This window comes from Falco naumanni, chromosome 4 (genome assembly GCF_017639655.2).
Source record: "Falco naumanni isolate bFalNau1 chromosome 4, bFalNau1.pat, whole genome shotgun sequence".
Lineage (NCBI taxonomy): Eukaryota > Metazoa > Chordata > Aves > Falconiformes > Falconidae > Falco > Falco naumanni.
In genome coordinates, this window is record NC_054057.1 from 108,877,324 (window position 1) to 108,892,325 (window position 15,002).

The 15,002-nt window shown below is 38.3% G+C and overlaps 1 protein-coding gene across 2 annotated transcripts in view; it reads left to right on the forward strand.

The window, feature by feature from the left end:
* NUP210 (nucleoporin 210) overlaps positions 1-15,002 on the forward strand; it is a 68,882-nt gene that overhangs the window by 22,200 nt on the left and 31,680 nt on the right. For both annotated transcript variants that reach the window (XM_040591231.1, XM_040591232.1), the window contains 8 exons: positions 66-172; positions 1,245-1,385; positions 2,625-2,762; positions 6,490-6,645; positions 9,708-9,906; positions 11,171-11,316; positions 12,999-13,220; positions 14,503-14,676. In XM_040591231.1, coding sequence (XP_040447165.1) covers positions 66-172; positions 1,245-1,385; positions 2,625-2,762; positions 6,490-6,645; positions 9,708-9,906; positions 11,171-11,316; positions 12,999-13,220; positions 14,503-14,676 — 1,283 coding nt within the window. The remainder of the gene's footprint in view (positions 1-65; positions 173-1,244; positions 1,386-2,624; positions 2,763-6,489; positions 6,646-9,707; positions 9,907-11,170; positions 11,317-12,998; positions 13,221-14,502; positions 14,677-15,002) is intronic.

Genomic DNA, 15,002 nt, shown 5'->3' on the forward strand with positions numbered 1-15,002 from the left:
AATGCTTACATACATTATGTAAAGAGGCTGTTGGTTTGTGCTATTCAGTTTTTCCTGTTTTGTAGGGTTTACAGTTCATCCAGGTGACAGATGGATCCTGGAAACAGGCAGACTTTATGAAATAACAATTGAAGTGTATGATAAATCAAGCCATAAGGTGTATTTATCTGATGTAAGTTGAAATGGTGATATACTTCTGAGTGCCTGTCTCCTAAATCCTGTCTTTCTTTGAAATTAATTAAGCAGTTTCTTATTTACACAGAGTTAGGACATTTCAAAGCATATTGCTTCTTGCCTTTTCTTTTTCCCCTCATTGTTTTGTTGTGAGGTTTTTTTTTTTTGTTAGAGCAGAGATTCATGTGAAAGTGTCCCTTGGAGTCTTAAGTACTGTAGAAAAAAAACCTAAAAGATGGACAGTGCACTTCAAATATGTGGCATAGGCATTGCACTGGAAATTGCAAACTGGGGTAACTGCTGGAGAGCAGTACTAATATGGTACTTCATCTCATCAGTCCCCATCACATATAATATTTCATGTCTAGAGGCAATCTTTCCTATTAAAGAATGAGGTGTAAGGTGGGCTTATAACATCCTTGAGGAGCTACCTGTGTCCTTTCCGTTGATTATGGGAAAAGCTTAGATGGATTAGGTAGCACTAAAACACTTCACTGTTTGCTAGTTAAATAAGATGAATTCTAGGTACTAGGTACCAAATATGCATTGCTTTAAAAAAAAAATAAATCAATAGTTCATTTGCTAGCAGAAAAAAAATTATTGAACTATGCTTTTCAGAATACTGAATTTATGGGAATGTTGCTTTAATTTGCTTCTTGAGATACAGATCTGAGTTTCGGCTAGATCTCAGACATATGCTATTGGGGTGGTATATTTGCATGTTCCTTCCCTGTTCAGTTTAAGAATGACAAAATTAAGAAATTACTGTAAAATGTGAATTATTTAGTAGTATAAATATTAGCACATTTTGTGTTTAATTTCAGGTTGCTGATAATTTAAAAAAGTAAATATTTTCTTTGGAGTTAATGCCGTGTCTGAAAGATACAATCTTGCTGAGAGACTGAAATTTTCATAGGGAAAAATTCTTATGTGGTTTCAGATAAGTTTCTTTGAATTGTGTTATTAAATGGTTGTTCTCTCATTGATTTGTTGCTAGTATGTTTATGGCTTTCTGTACAGTATTCATGTTAGTTACCTGTGACAATATCTATTTAATGTTCTGGTTTTAGAATATCAGAATTAGTACAAAGCTGTCCAAAGAATATTTTGAGGTGCTGAAGTCATCTCTGAATGGATCGTATCATTATGTGAAAGCAGTGAAGAAGGGTCAGACTATCATTGATGCTGCACTGACATCAGTAGTAGATCAGGTATGTTTTCGTAATAACTCTTTTGCTTTACTGGTAGGCATAGAAATAATTTACTTGTGCAGTAGTGACTTAATAGTCACATAATAAAAGGAAACCTAAGACATACATGGGTCTAAGCCACCTTTGTTTGAACAGATTTAAGAATCAAATTCTAAAATCCTTACTTCAGGAAAACTGTCAGTTAAGTCAACAGAAGATTTGCTTAAATAAAGACTGGGATTTTGCTACCAAGTGTGTGGCAAACACCTGTTAAAACTAGTGGTGCACAGCCTTGATTTTTTTTTTTCATGGCAGATACTTATGTGGGCACATATCGTTTCCGTGTGCCGGTGCAAAGGCCTTTTCACATTCTCTGATTGAAATTTACAATTTATTGTGGTAGGATCATCAGTGTCATACCCTGGCCTTGTTCTGCATTCAGTCACATTTGGAAAGTTTTCTATCATTTGGTAAGTGATGTTAAATGCTGGAATGAAAATCTGCCAAATGTATCAGCCTGCAAATTTCTTAAAATTAATATTAACTTTTGCTAGTTGGCAGGCTGCTGAAGGTATGGCTAACCAGGGCATGTGGTGTGAAAGTGATTTGCTTTTGCTTGAAACTTGGAAAAATTCAACACTTGAACCCATTTGCTATGAAATAGTTCTAGTGATTCCCCGAGTAGGATTTAGTAGATCCTTGTATATGATAAACTGTGTTCATTCTCTGTGTCAGAGGTAGTCTTCAATGAAGTGAGGTCTGCTGAGAGCTCTGAAGATTTTCCTTCAGAACTTCAGTAAGAAACAATATGTTGTGCCAGAGTTATGGCATTACACTTACAGCCAAGTTGTAAAGGCCAGTATGTCAAGATGGGCTGAGGAATGGGTCTGTTAGGCTGAGTTTTGTCTTCACCTGCTGCAGAGTGGAATGAGCAAGTGGTAAATACAGGCGTGGAGTTACTGAATTAGTTCTGCAGACAAGGTGTCAAAAACTAGGAGTAGTGAAAGTGTATTTCTTACTGCTGTTTGCCTTTTAATGTGGGCAGCTGTATCTCCACAGTAATACTACTCATTTAATGCAATAGTACACTTTGCTGTGATGAGCTCTTTGCTCACAAGTAATGGTGTTCATAAGTGACCCTAAACAGTTGCTTTCCTTCCTCTCTCAGAAGTTTTCAACAACTTCTCTATATATGACTAAACATAAATTATAGGAGGCACTATGGTGCCATTTATCATACTGTGCTTTTGCTTTTTGTAGGACGGAGGTGTTCATACATTACCAGTTCCAGTGCGAAACCAGCAAGATGTTGAAATATATGTTCCCATAGTTGTTTCACCCAGCATTTTGACATTTCCTTGGCAGCCAAAAGCCGGAGTTTACCAGTACACCATACAGGTATGCTGAAGAAGTATGTAAAAATGCAGGAAGTATTGCTCAAGCAGGCACAGCGAGGCCTGTAACTACTAGGGAGTTGGTTGGGTACTTCAGGCACAGTGACATCCAAAACTTTATTTGAAGGAATTTCATTGGATCTTAGTTGCAGGAATTAGTGTAGTTTAAAAAGAGCACACAAGAAACCAACAAACATAAAAACCCCACCAACTTTTTATCTTGTGTCTTTCATTCACTTCCTCTCTCCCTCACACATGCACCACACAAGTATGCATTGAGTGGTTTGGAATTACAGAAAACATCCTAGGAACACAACTTCATAGTAATGATTAGAGGCTACCATTTACTGTAAAGGGATAGAAGTATGTGAGTATGAATCAAGAGTGTGAAATGACTGCAAAAAGGGCATGACAAGATTAATGAACCATGCCCTGTCAACCTTTGACAACAGTATCCTTCACTCAGCAAACATCTCATGCTTCTAATAAAATGTTACAGGGAGGCAAAGGGCACAGTTTCATTTACATTATGCCCTTCTAAAGGGACATTTTTTTCTTGTTTCTTCTGTGTGTCCTGTCTGTCAATCCTTCCATACACTTCATGAAGCAAATAGTTTCATGTATTCATGTGATCATTCAATGATACTTCCAGTATCCTGAGTATAGTCTTAACTGGAGAAAAAAGGCCATTGTTTATCCCTGGCCCAGACTTTTATCCTAGTACAATGATACCCAGATCCTGCACTCAAGTGTCTTATGCACGGTTCCTACCTCTCCCTTTCAGCATGAAGTAGTGCTCAGTTTTGGGTCTCTCTTCCTGTAAAAAGTATACAAAAGAGGCAGTGGGACACATGGTATCTGAAGTAAACAAATCAATCTCATAGGGGTAAAACTGCGTTCTCTAGTGTAAATCTGAAGTTAACACCATTGAGTTTAGTGCTGTCAGCTGGATTGTTGATTTCTGTGGGATTAGTTTGGTTTAGTTCATGCTATACCCAACCACACCAGCAGAGTGTGGTAAAAATTCTTAGTACAAATTGCATTTTCAGTACATCATAACTTCTGCTGGAGTTTTCCCACTAAGGGAAAGTAAACGTGTTTTTCTGTTTCCTGCCTGTTTTACAGTTCTATTCTTGTCTCACCTTATCTTGCATATATCGTCAAATATCTCATTAGAGAATATTCCTTCATGTTACTCCAATAATTGCATCAGTATTCTAACTGTAGTGTGACTTTTTTTCATTAAAAACATAAAAACTTTTTTTCTCCCAACATTTATTTAGTTTATATTTACTGAAATTGATAACATTTTCCCAGTCTGCCCATTCAACAATACTAGTGGTTGTTTACAATAGCACACAGCTTGACTGTTGTTTTCCTGCCTGTAGATTAGTGTTTGCCTCCTACTTGATAGTTTTTGAGGCAGGCTATTTTAATTTGACGACTAGACTGTTTCTGAAAATAAGTTGAAAGGGATTTTTGGATCTAGCCAAATTCTGTTTATAGCTAAACTAACTCCTTCCAGATGGTGTCAGAATGACTTCTAGGTTTTACTTTGTCAGCTGTCTAGTTTTCTGTTAGTTGCTTTGTTCATGTTTGTGCTAATAAGATGGTTTCTGCGGCAAGTAAAAAAAAAAAACAGCTAAGAATAAAAAAACCCGATGTTTCTTTCCTTCCCTCCTTCCGAGAAGTGAAGTGCCATCTTTGTGAAGTTAAGTATGCGGAGGTTATTTTTTTTTCTAGTCGTCACGGTCGTCACGGTCACTGGTGATGTGAAGTCAGTTTGTGGAGTTCAGCTTACAGGCTGTTGATCATGATTAGACTGAAATAGAAGTTTACCCTTTCTCTCCTCAGTGCAAACTGACTACTAGAGAGAAGAAAGTGGTAATTCTTCTGGTTTGTACAGCAACAAGAGGTGACTCCATAGAATTATTAAGAATTGTGTGTTTCTGTTTTATTTTTTCTGCTCATTTTAATTGAAAATATAATTACAAGACATTCTGAACTTTTACATTCTTTAAATGTTTCTTGCTACTTTCCATGCATCTCCTTCTGTCACATACTGTTATCTGTTTATCTATTACTCCTTGCCAGTGTTCTTTGTGTAATCAGGTTGTGCACATGCTGATGGGAAGGAAAAAGTGAAATTAGTACCTTTTGGATTCTCACCCCACCCCACCCACACCCCCCCGCCCCCGTAAAAGTTATTAGCTAAACTTCTGCGTAATTTGTTTATTTTCTATGCTGTCCTTCTAGACAATATTTATAATCTTGTTAATTTTTACTTTAATTATAAAATGAGCTAGGGCAAATGCTGAGGAAGTTAAAGAAATTAAAACAATACACATAAACAAAAAAATTGCTCTGATTTCCACGCTTGTTTTACTGTGTTGGAACTTTAAAACTTATTTGGAGTGTGGAAGTTTGGGGGTTTTTTATGCATTTTAAAAATGCATTATTCTCAGTATACCTTTCTGCATAGTATTTTTCTCAACAGACACTTCCCATAGCTCACAATAATGATGTTTAAAACCTATACGTTTTACAGCATTGTAATAATTTGTTTCTTCAGTAGCTAGTATTACACACCTAGGAGGACAACACTCCACTTGTGTTGGCAAAATGGTTTTTGGCCCTTTGCTTTATAAAGTATGAACCCGCAGCAGATCTTATTACCCTTCCTGGCTGCCAAGTGCTTATAAAGAAAGAGAGTGTAATAATTTGTCTCTATTGATGATGGCCACAGTATCAAGTAATTAGTTCTTACCCTTCTGTAGAATAATTTCACTCGCTTAAGCTCTTCTAGTTCTGAAACAACCCTTCAAGAGCTGAGAGCTCTAGGAAGAGGGTGAGGTTTTCTTTTTTTGTTGGTTTGGGTTTTTTTCATGGGAATCAGCATGATGAACCTGAGCTTTTAAGTTGGGCAGTTACTGAGTCTGTCCTTGAAAAGCCATTGTGGGAGCATCACCTGCACATTCCACAGGCCCTCGTGGTGCTTGTGGCAAGACAGGGCAGTTCCCATATGTGCCTGTTGCTTATTCCATGACTGATCAGTTGCTGGAACAGCATGTCTGTTGAATGGCTGCAAGAGCAAGAGGCTGTGATGATTTTCAGCATAAAAGTAAAGAAGTAATGCTAACGAGAGACTTTTTTCTCTTCTTTTATTTTTTTGCCCCTCCCCTCTTGCCTCATTCCCTGCCTGCCTCCCACCTTCTTGTCTCTTCCCTTTAGGTCCTGTAACAGTTCCCATTGAAAGAGCTGGTAGGTAGAGTGTCAGGTTAGCAGCCCTGAGACCCAAAATCAGAACTTTGGCCGTCAGGAACAGAGAAACAGTGGGAGTTTTCAGAAGTACGATAATGCCAGGTGCTAGGCCTTCAGTGTGCTGATTTGTGAAATGCTCTGCTGGCTCTAAGCACTGTCAGTCACTGGGATTTGTGAGCATCACGCTTCTGCAGTGGGGAGGCAAGTATTTGGGTTAGCAGCACTGGTGAGCACACGGGGTATGTGCGTGAGGAAAGCTGAAATTAAAATGAATGAAGGGTAGTAATCTTCTTACTTCACCTTGCTTATTTGAAAGTTCTGAAGTGTTATTTTATTTGTATTTCCTCAATAATAGCATTGCTGAGTGTGTCCCTGGTCTTCATGCAAGGTATTCAAAGGCTTGACAGCTAAAAAATGTAAGAACCATATACTTCATAAAATGTTTGGAAGATTTTCTCTCTGTATTCTAGGCCCATGGTGGAAGTGGAAATTTCAGCTGGTCCTATTCTAACCAGACAGTCGCTACAGTGACAATCAAAGGAGTAATGACAACTGGAAGCGATATTGGTGTCAGTGTTATTCAGGCAATTGATGTTCAGAATCCGTTGCATTATGGAGAAATGAAGGTAAAATTCTTATTTACCCTGGGTTACTCTTGAATATGGCTTTTAGAAACAGATGGCTTTTAGAAACAGTGAAGAAGCTGAGAACGCCATAGGCATTCCCCTTCCCAAAATGTTTCCAAGAGTCCCTGCATGCCCTGGTGGCAGGCTAAGTGATTCAAGCTCTCTCCATTGCATTAACTTTACTCCTGTTTTGTCCCCTTCCTGCTTTCCTTGGCAAGTCTTTTTCCTTGTTGAAAGCTTTGAGTGCAAGGAGGAATATTAATTTGCTACTGGCCTCGTCATCTAAGCAGGCACGCCAAACTAAAAATGTATTCTGCAGGGTAAGAGGTGGGTGCTTTCCCTTGATGTAAAAGGGTGACTGATAACACCAAGGTACACAAGGAAATTCCTGCCTAGAGAAGGGGCTGAAATGTGCCACATAATGAATCTAGATACCAAAGCTGGCCAAGAAAAAATAATCTTTTAGGAAAATTAGGAGAAAATAGGAATGAAAAAGTACCACTCCCAAGCTGAATTTTGTGATCTTTGTGCAAATCATACCCTGTTCTTAGAGTTGGTCAGGGTGATCAGTGTGTGGTATGGAGTGAAGAAAATACAGGAACAGTATATGTAATGGCCCCACAGGAAAGAGTATGCAAAGGCAGGTGAAGAAGAAGCTGCTCTGTTTAACACTGCAAATTTACAGCATTAACCAATCTTTAACGTTTTTCTCTAGAAAGTTACTGCTTTGGGAATATCTCCTTGTGTCCTTTGCACACAAATAATTTTCCTTAATGAAATTGTGTCTGCTTACTCTCTCTGTCAAGCTGTTAAGAACTGCCAGATCTGTAACATGATAGAATAGAAACTAAAGAGTAAGCACTTATTACTCTGGTGTATATTTGCTACTGTGAAGTAGTACTGCTTTGCTACCTTCACAAATTCAGGCATTTTAAGCTATGCTTTAACTCTGTGCCTTTTGCAAAGAGCTAAGCATTGGAATGGAAACCTGACAGAAGAGGAAACTCACTCCTGCCCTTAGAAAAACTAAGATAGTGTACTGTAGCATGTGTGACTAATCTGGGATCCAGAGGCTGTGTTGGTCTAACTGCATGGCCATAAATTAAATAGGTTTGTTTATGCCAAGCGGATGCTATTGAGGTTGGCAGACAATGTCCCATCTGGCTAAGGCTTTGTAAAGGTGGTGGTCTTTGCTTCTGAAGAGCATATAAGTTGATTTGGGAAGCACAGTCTTGCAAGCCCTGGGGCAGCGCACCTTCCTTCCGGGATACATGCCTGTAATTTAGCAGCTGGGGAGGAACAAGCTGATTGCATCAAATGCACATACATTAGGTCTACGAAATGCCTCGTAATTTTTAAGTATTCCCATGTGTAGCACTGCTGTAATTGTTGTACTGCACTTGCACAGAAGTCCCTTTTGCCAAAACTGTTAAAAAATGTGTTTGGTCAAGGTCTGTCCCATATTGAAGAAAGCGCTATGTAAGCAGATACTGTGCCTCCCCCTCCCCTCCCTTTGTTTTGTGTGTGTGTTTTGGGAAAGATGTTTCTAACCCAATTTTACTCAGAACAGCTGCATCTACTGATGCTGGGTTTTTTGAAGGGCAAATTAGCTTGCGTTTTGTGCTCAGATTATTTCTGACAATTCTATAAAATGGATTTGAGAGGTACTAAACTTCATGCATAAAATAACATAAATGTTTAAAATAATGACATGAATTAAAATTTGTGCAGAACTTAGTTTACAGACTGGCTCTGAAATTATTCTCTGGACAACCCATGATGCTGCTTTTTAGCAGTGTGACAGTTACCAGCAGGAGAGAACTTTTAACTGAAAAACCTTCATTCTTCCTTATCCCCAAACATAAGTCAAAGCCTGAAGACACAAAAAATACTTCTCTCCATGTGCACTTTTCAGAGCGGTGTATTGCACAATCTGAATAGGTTATTTTTGAATACCTTTGTTCTTGTGTTAGGAATTGCATTCTTTGTAGAACAACTCTGAAGAGTTCTGTTTACTGACCTCAGTGAGCAAGTTTTAGGAATAGTTAACCACGTTCCACAAGGATTACAGTTTTAACTCTGTACCATATGGTTCAATATTCTATCTTGAAGACATTTACAGATGGTTAGGAAGTTAAGATACTGCAAATGAAAAGCTTTGATCATAGTAATTGTTACAAAATGTGCAGTCAATCTGTGGCGGATTCTTTAACATTGGAGAAAAAATAGAAAATCAGTATAACAGTATAAATAATACAGTTAAGGCTTGTTCATCAACATACCAGCTATAATAGCATGAAAGATCTATTTATGCTGGCCTTATTTCTGAAAGTAATCCTTCTGTTTTCAAAAGTATCTCTCAAATAAAGTTTACTTGTTGAAGCAGAAGGTTGTTAGATTAGGCAGTAGATACTTGTTCACTTATTTTAGATTTCTGACAGATTACTGTGGGAAAATGTTGATTACTGAACACCCTGAAAAATATTTTGCCAACAGGAATGCAAGAAATAACAAAAGCAAACAACCACCAACAAAAAAAGCCATGGAGGAAATGTCTGGGTTATTAGTTCCCTTAACTTCTGCATTCCTGCTGCTGTGAGTGATGGAGGCTGAGGAGCCTTGCTAACGATGTCAGGTCTAGCTCAAATATTTATGCTGTGAAAGTTAAGGTTGGATATTAAATCTGTCCCCGTTAGTGATAATACCTCCTGGAGATACCACACAACTTAGTCCACACTTTAAAATCAACAAAGCAGAAGAGGGAATTGTTGAAGTAGCAGTAAAAGGATCACCAAGCTAGTGTGAGTTTGGACTGTATGGGAAAGGAGCCCAACAATAGCAGTGAGCTTTTCCTGGCCCTTTCTGATACCTTGCTGTGGCAAGTGAACACAAAAGCAATGTTGGATCTGAGAACTATTTCCAGCCTTCAGAGAGAAGTCAGCAGCTGGGAGAGGGCCAGTTAAAATAAGGAGAGCATATTGAAGTCTGGTTTTACTTTTTCTAGTACCTTCTTGTGGGATTATGTTTGTACATCTCTGTCCTGTGTTTCTTTACTCCTTCAGGTGTATGTAACTGAACCTAGTGGGATGGAGTTCACACCATGTCAAGTTGAAGCACGTGTTGGCCAAGTACTGGAGCTGCCTCTGAGGATTAATGGCCTAACAAACGTTGAAACGGGCGAGATGGTCCCACTGAGTGACTGCTCACACTTTGATCTAGTTGTGGAAGTAGAAACCCGTGGTGTATTCAAGCCACTTCAAGGTGATTTGACTCCCTCCCTGTTGTGAAAGTTAAATTAAGGTGTTACCAAGTCACACATCTCCTTTAAATCACTGTTTCAGTTGCTCTGTATAGTATTCCCACAGAGGTCCTTAACTTCAGAGGGGGGGGATCAGAGTAGGGTTTTTTGAGGATGTATTTAGGTTTTTATGCAGAACTTCCCTTTGATATTTTTGATGTTTTGGGGGACTCTGAAAGCATTTTGGCACTTACTTTATTGGATATGTGTAGGCTCCATTTCTACAGATTTTTTTATTTTTAACATGCACCTGTAACAAAGTTGATGGGTTTTCTCATAAGAGAGGGGTCCATGTTTACTGTATTTTGAGATAGCACTTAAAACTTACAAGAACACTAAGATTAATAACTGCTTTGCTCAGATTGTCCAGCAGTACTTTCAGTTCTATGAAGACATGGTTCATTGTTTGCTCACAAGAAGCTGAGACAATCAGCTGCTTAAATTTTCCAAAGTTCTGTCATGTAAGTTCATCGCTGTAAGAAATGCCTCGTCAGGTTTATTAAGAATGTGGAGTATGCATGTTACTTTTAAAGATTGCCATTAATGTTGCTGGGCGAAGTGGACACTGAGCAATGTACTTGTTCCTGTGTCTACTGAATTCAGTATGTTACTCAGACATACCATTAATTTGTTCCAAGTGTCTCTTGTATGGAAGTTCTTTCCTGTGCTACTGAGCCAGTAAAACCAGTCTACAGTGTACCATCTGCTTGCCTGAGAGGCAGCTATTTTAAATGTATACTATGTAGTAAGCTGTTTTACAGTTTGTTCAGAAAAAGAAAAAAATAGACCCCTCGCAAACATCAAAAGGTCCTCTAAATACGCAGAGAAATGTCATGAAAATACCTTTCAGCTACAGAGAAACAATGTATTGCCTACAGTCTGCAGTAAAGCTTGTCTAAGCAGTGTGACTTATTTGTGCTTAATTATAAGCTGGCTTCATTATAGTACAGCAAGATGAAAATATTCTATAAGCAACAGAAGCTATGTTAGTTTGTACCAGAGTAAAGACTCATGTCCTTAGTAGAGTGTGAAAATAAAGAAGGTTGTGAGACATCGACGCTTTGGGAAGTGTTGGGTTTGAGATGAAAGACAGTAGCAAACATTTTTACCCATTTGGTTGGAGAACTGGTGGAAGCGCTTTTGAGGAAAGCTGTGTTGAGCTTACATTAAAATGCTTTGGCATTTATCTCCAAATATGTATTTACAGGCTTTTAATTTATCTGACAGGAAGGCTTAAGCCGACTGCTGATTTTTGTAGTGGCGTCAGAGTGAAAGCTGAAACTCAAGGATACACAGCACTTGTTGTTAGTTACACCCATGGTAATGTCCACCTCAGTACCAGCATCACCATTGCTGCTTATCTACCATTAAAAGTAAGTCTGGTTTTGCAGTTCCTAAAACAATCCATTACTTAAAATGTCTTTAAATGATAAATAGCAAGTAATGAGTGTGTTTAAAAAAAAAAAAAAAAAAAAAAGAGGTAGGCGGTTGATTCACAGGAAAAATCATGGACTGTTCCGGGGAACTGTGTTTTAACTCTTTCTCTGTGGACCATGTATGTAGTAGTGTTTGCCTACATGGACATTGCAAGCCAACTATAGAGAAGCAAGTAATGCGATAGCAAACTAACAGATTGTTGCAAATTCTGGAGTGAATTTGATAGCCTTGCCCATTTTTCAGGCTTTTGGCAAAACAGTAACAATTGCTGTAATATGAAGAAATGTGCAAGACAGTAACAGGAGTCAACCTTCATCCGAGTGAGGATGTGTATTTTGTTTTGCACAACACACCTGAATTAGTAAATTACTTTTCAGCAGACTCTAGATGGGTGGAAAATTATGCAAGAATCATAGTTTTTTTTGACTGTCCATTTTAACTGACTAACAGTTGGCTTAATAAGGTAATAAAGGGAGCAGTCACAATTCTGTGTCTATAATGGCAAGTGGAAGTAGACCTAGCTTATGATTTCTGCTTTCATAGTATATAAACTGATTTTTGCAATAAGGCAAAGCTGGCTTGCCTGTATGCTGTGAAAATACATGCTTTTTCCCTGCAAATGGGAGAAAAATATTTCACTGTTGGGCATTTCACTACAGAAAACAGGAAGAACAAACCTAAGCACAGGGTCAATACATGAAAATATGAAACCATGTTACCCTCACCTTCAGAGACTTAGCACTGAATCCACAAAGCTGAAGTCTAATAAATAATAATAACATAAAAAGTGGGAGAAAGATAAATGGGAGCGAAAGGGCAGACAGACACATGAAACTAAATCTTATAGCTTTCCAGTGGGTCTTTACCTTTTTATTACAAATATAACCAGGGAGAAAATGAGAGGAAGGAGGAACATTTATGCCAACTCTTGCCTTCTTTCTTTTTCTACCAAGATGCATCTATGGAAAGAATTGAACCATCCTTTATGTTGGCTGCTATTTCTTTCTTACTAAACACCAAAGTAGTATGATGATGTGGAACACAAGCTAGTAATGGTTATTGTGTATTAAAATGTCAGGTTAATTTCTGTGATGATAAACTGCACAGGCTATCCTAGTGATGCACATCATTGTAGAATTTGTTATGGAGGTTTGAAGTAAAACTTGTGCATGTAATTATTCTCCTACACAGAACTGTGCTGGAGAGAGCACTGTCAAGTGTAAATAAAATTTATTATTTCATTCATTTAAAGTCCTGTCTATTTAAAAAAAATGTAGTAGAATATTGTCTATCTGAATGTGCTCAGAAGACTCTGTTAACAGTCCTTCTGTTGCTGTAATTCTTCTTGAAAGAGATGTGATTAGAATGTAGTTAAAACTTTTCTTTGGATCTGTGGGTTCCATTGAATGTAATCCAACTGGACAGTATTCCTGTAGGTGATGCTAATTATTTTAATACACCTCTTACCTTAAATAACCATGCTTACAAACCACTGTGTGCAAAAAATCATAGTCTAATCAAAGTAACAAAGGTATCACTTCCATTATGAAAGAAGTTTCTTTTGCAAAATAAAACCAAACTATGAGTCATTCATTTGTAATTAATTTATTCATTACAGAGTATTGATCCTCCATCTGTTGCTTTGGTGACTTTGGGTTCCTCTAAAGACATGTTGTTTGAAGGGGGACCTAGACCATGGGTTCAAGAACCTTCAAAGTTCTTCAGGAACATCACTGCTGAGGATGCAGAAAGTATTGGTGTGTCTTTACTTGGACTTTCAACGTCTCGAAACAGCATCCAGCATTGGGTTAGAGTGTCTTGCAAAAGCCTAGGAGAGCAAGTAAGTGCCAGAAGTTATTTGTATTGCCTTCCATCAAACACTGAGCTGAGGCAATTGAGAACAGGCTTCAGATTTATGATACCGTATACCTTTTATATAATGAGTAGTTTTTATAAAATGCCAGTAAAGAACTTGGGTGAGTGTATTGTTTATGTGTTGTGATGCCTACAGGTTTTAGAGTGAGCATTTCATAACATTGTTATAAAGTGGTTTATGATGGGTTTATTGCAGTATAAAGCTAAGTCACAGAAACCTTATGTTGTAGAATGTGTTAAACATACTAATAAGTGCTGCTTCAGTTTGCATAAATAGGATCGTGTCAGAATGTTGCTGCAGTAAACTGACTCTTCTGTCAGACATGCTCCCCTTAACCAAGTTCCCTTCCAGTGTAATTCTCTTTATTCAAACAAATGACAGCCATACAAATTTACTGCTCCAATATTTGTGCAGTCTTTTTAATAGTGACTGTAGTAATTTTCCACCTGGTCTTGTTTTCTCCATCATGCAGAAGTGATTTATCCTGCTTTACTCACCCTGGCCACTCTGTAAAGCATTTAGCTTTGATTTGACATTTTTCTCCTGTAATTCTGCAAGGCCTAAGCATTTTGGCGTGGGTGCCAGATGGTTTAACTGATTTCCACAGTGTACGCTGTACAAAGTGTAGCTATTTCTAGAAATGCAAATTCAGAAAGGAAGAATATGTTGTTGTTGTCTGTGACTGGACATGCATTGGCTGTCAGTCCTCAGTGTTGTTCAGGACAGACCACATCTGCGTGGCTCTGGCTAGCGCTAGTGCATGAGTGGGTGAGGCAGGTAACCAGAGCTACCTCAGCCTGCTGGGATAGACATGGCTATGTCTGTGTACCATGCTTTGTTGAGAGCTATAACTGGAATGTAAAATAAAACATGAGATGCTTTTAAACACACTGAAATGACTATAAATATTGTCATTGCACTGTTCTGTTTTCACTCTGCAAGAAAAACACCTGTCTGTTAGGTTTTTTCAGTTCAAAAGATTAGTTGTTTGATTCAAGTTTGGTAGTAGAAAACATGAATACCCAGGAAAAGTTCCCAGGAATAGTAAGTATACTTTGGTAATAGTATAGAACTGTTCTTGAAATACGCACTGCCTTTTATGTCATCCTGTGTCTTAGTGGTGCTGTAACTCCCCAATAATTGTATTTTTGCTTCTGACATTGGAGTGTAACTGAGATCTGTGAAATAGAATATGCCTGAACTTAGTAGTCCTTTTCCTCACTTGCCTGTTTTCATAATTGTACAGGCTATTGCCTTAACAGTTGGAAACAACCCCACAATCACCAACCCTTTTCCAGCGGTTGAGCCTGCTGTTGTGAAGTTTATCTGTGCTGTCCCTTCACGACTGACTTTGACTCCTGTTTATGGAAGTCCTCAGCTTGATCTTTCCTGCCCTTTACTGCAACAAAACAAGCAAGTGGTAAGCCTGAGAAGTGACAGGAAAAGAATGTGTTCTTGCAACTTAAAAATCAGTGTTTGGACCTCCACGTACGAAATAAAGCATCTGACTTGCTGCAAGAGTAGCAGTAACTCTCGCGTTGTGGGCTGCACTGCTGTATCATTGTCAGCTTCTGCAGAGAGCAGCCTGAATGTGGATTTCCTAGGGTCATCGTTCAACCAGATTTATAAAGGGACCTACCATAAAGTAGGAGTATATGTAAAAGCATTTGAATTGTGGCTTCTCACAGAAGTGTCACTGTGAGGAAGGCTTTCTGACTTGTCTTGAGATAAACGCCTTTCTTATTT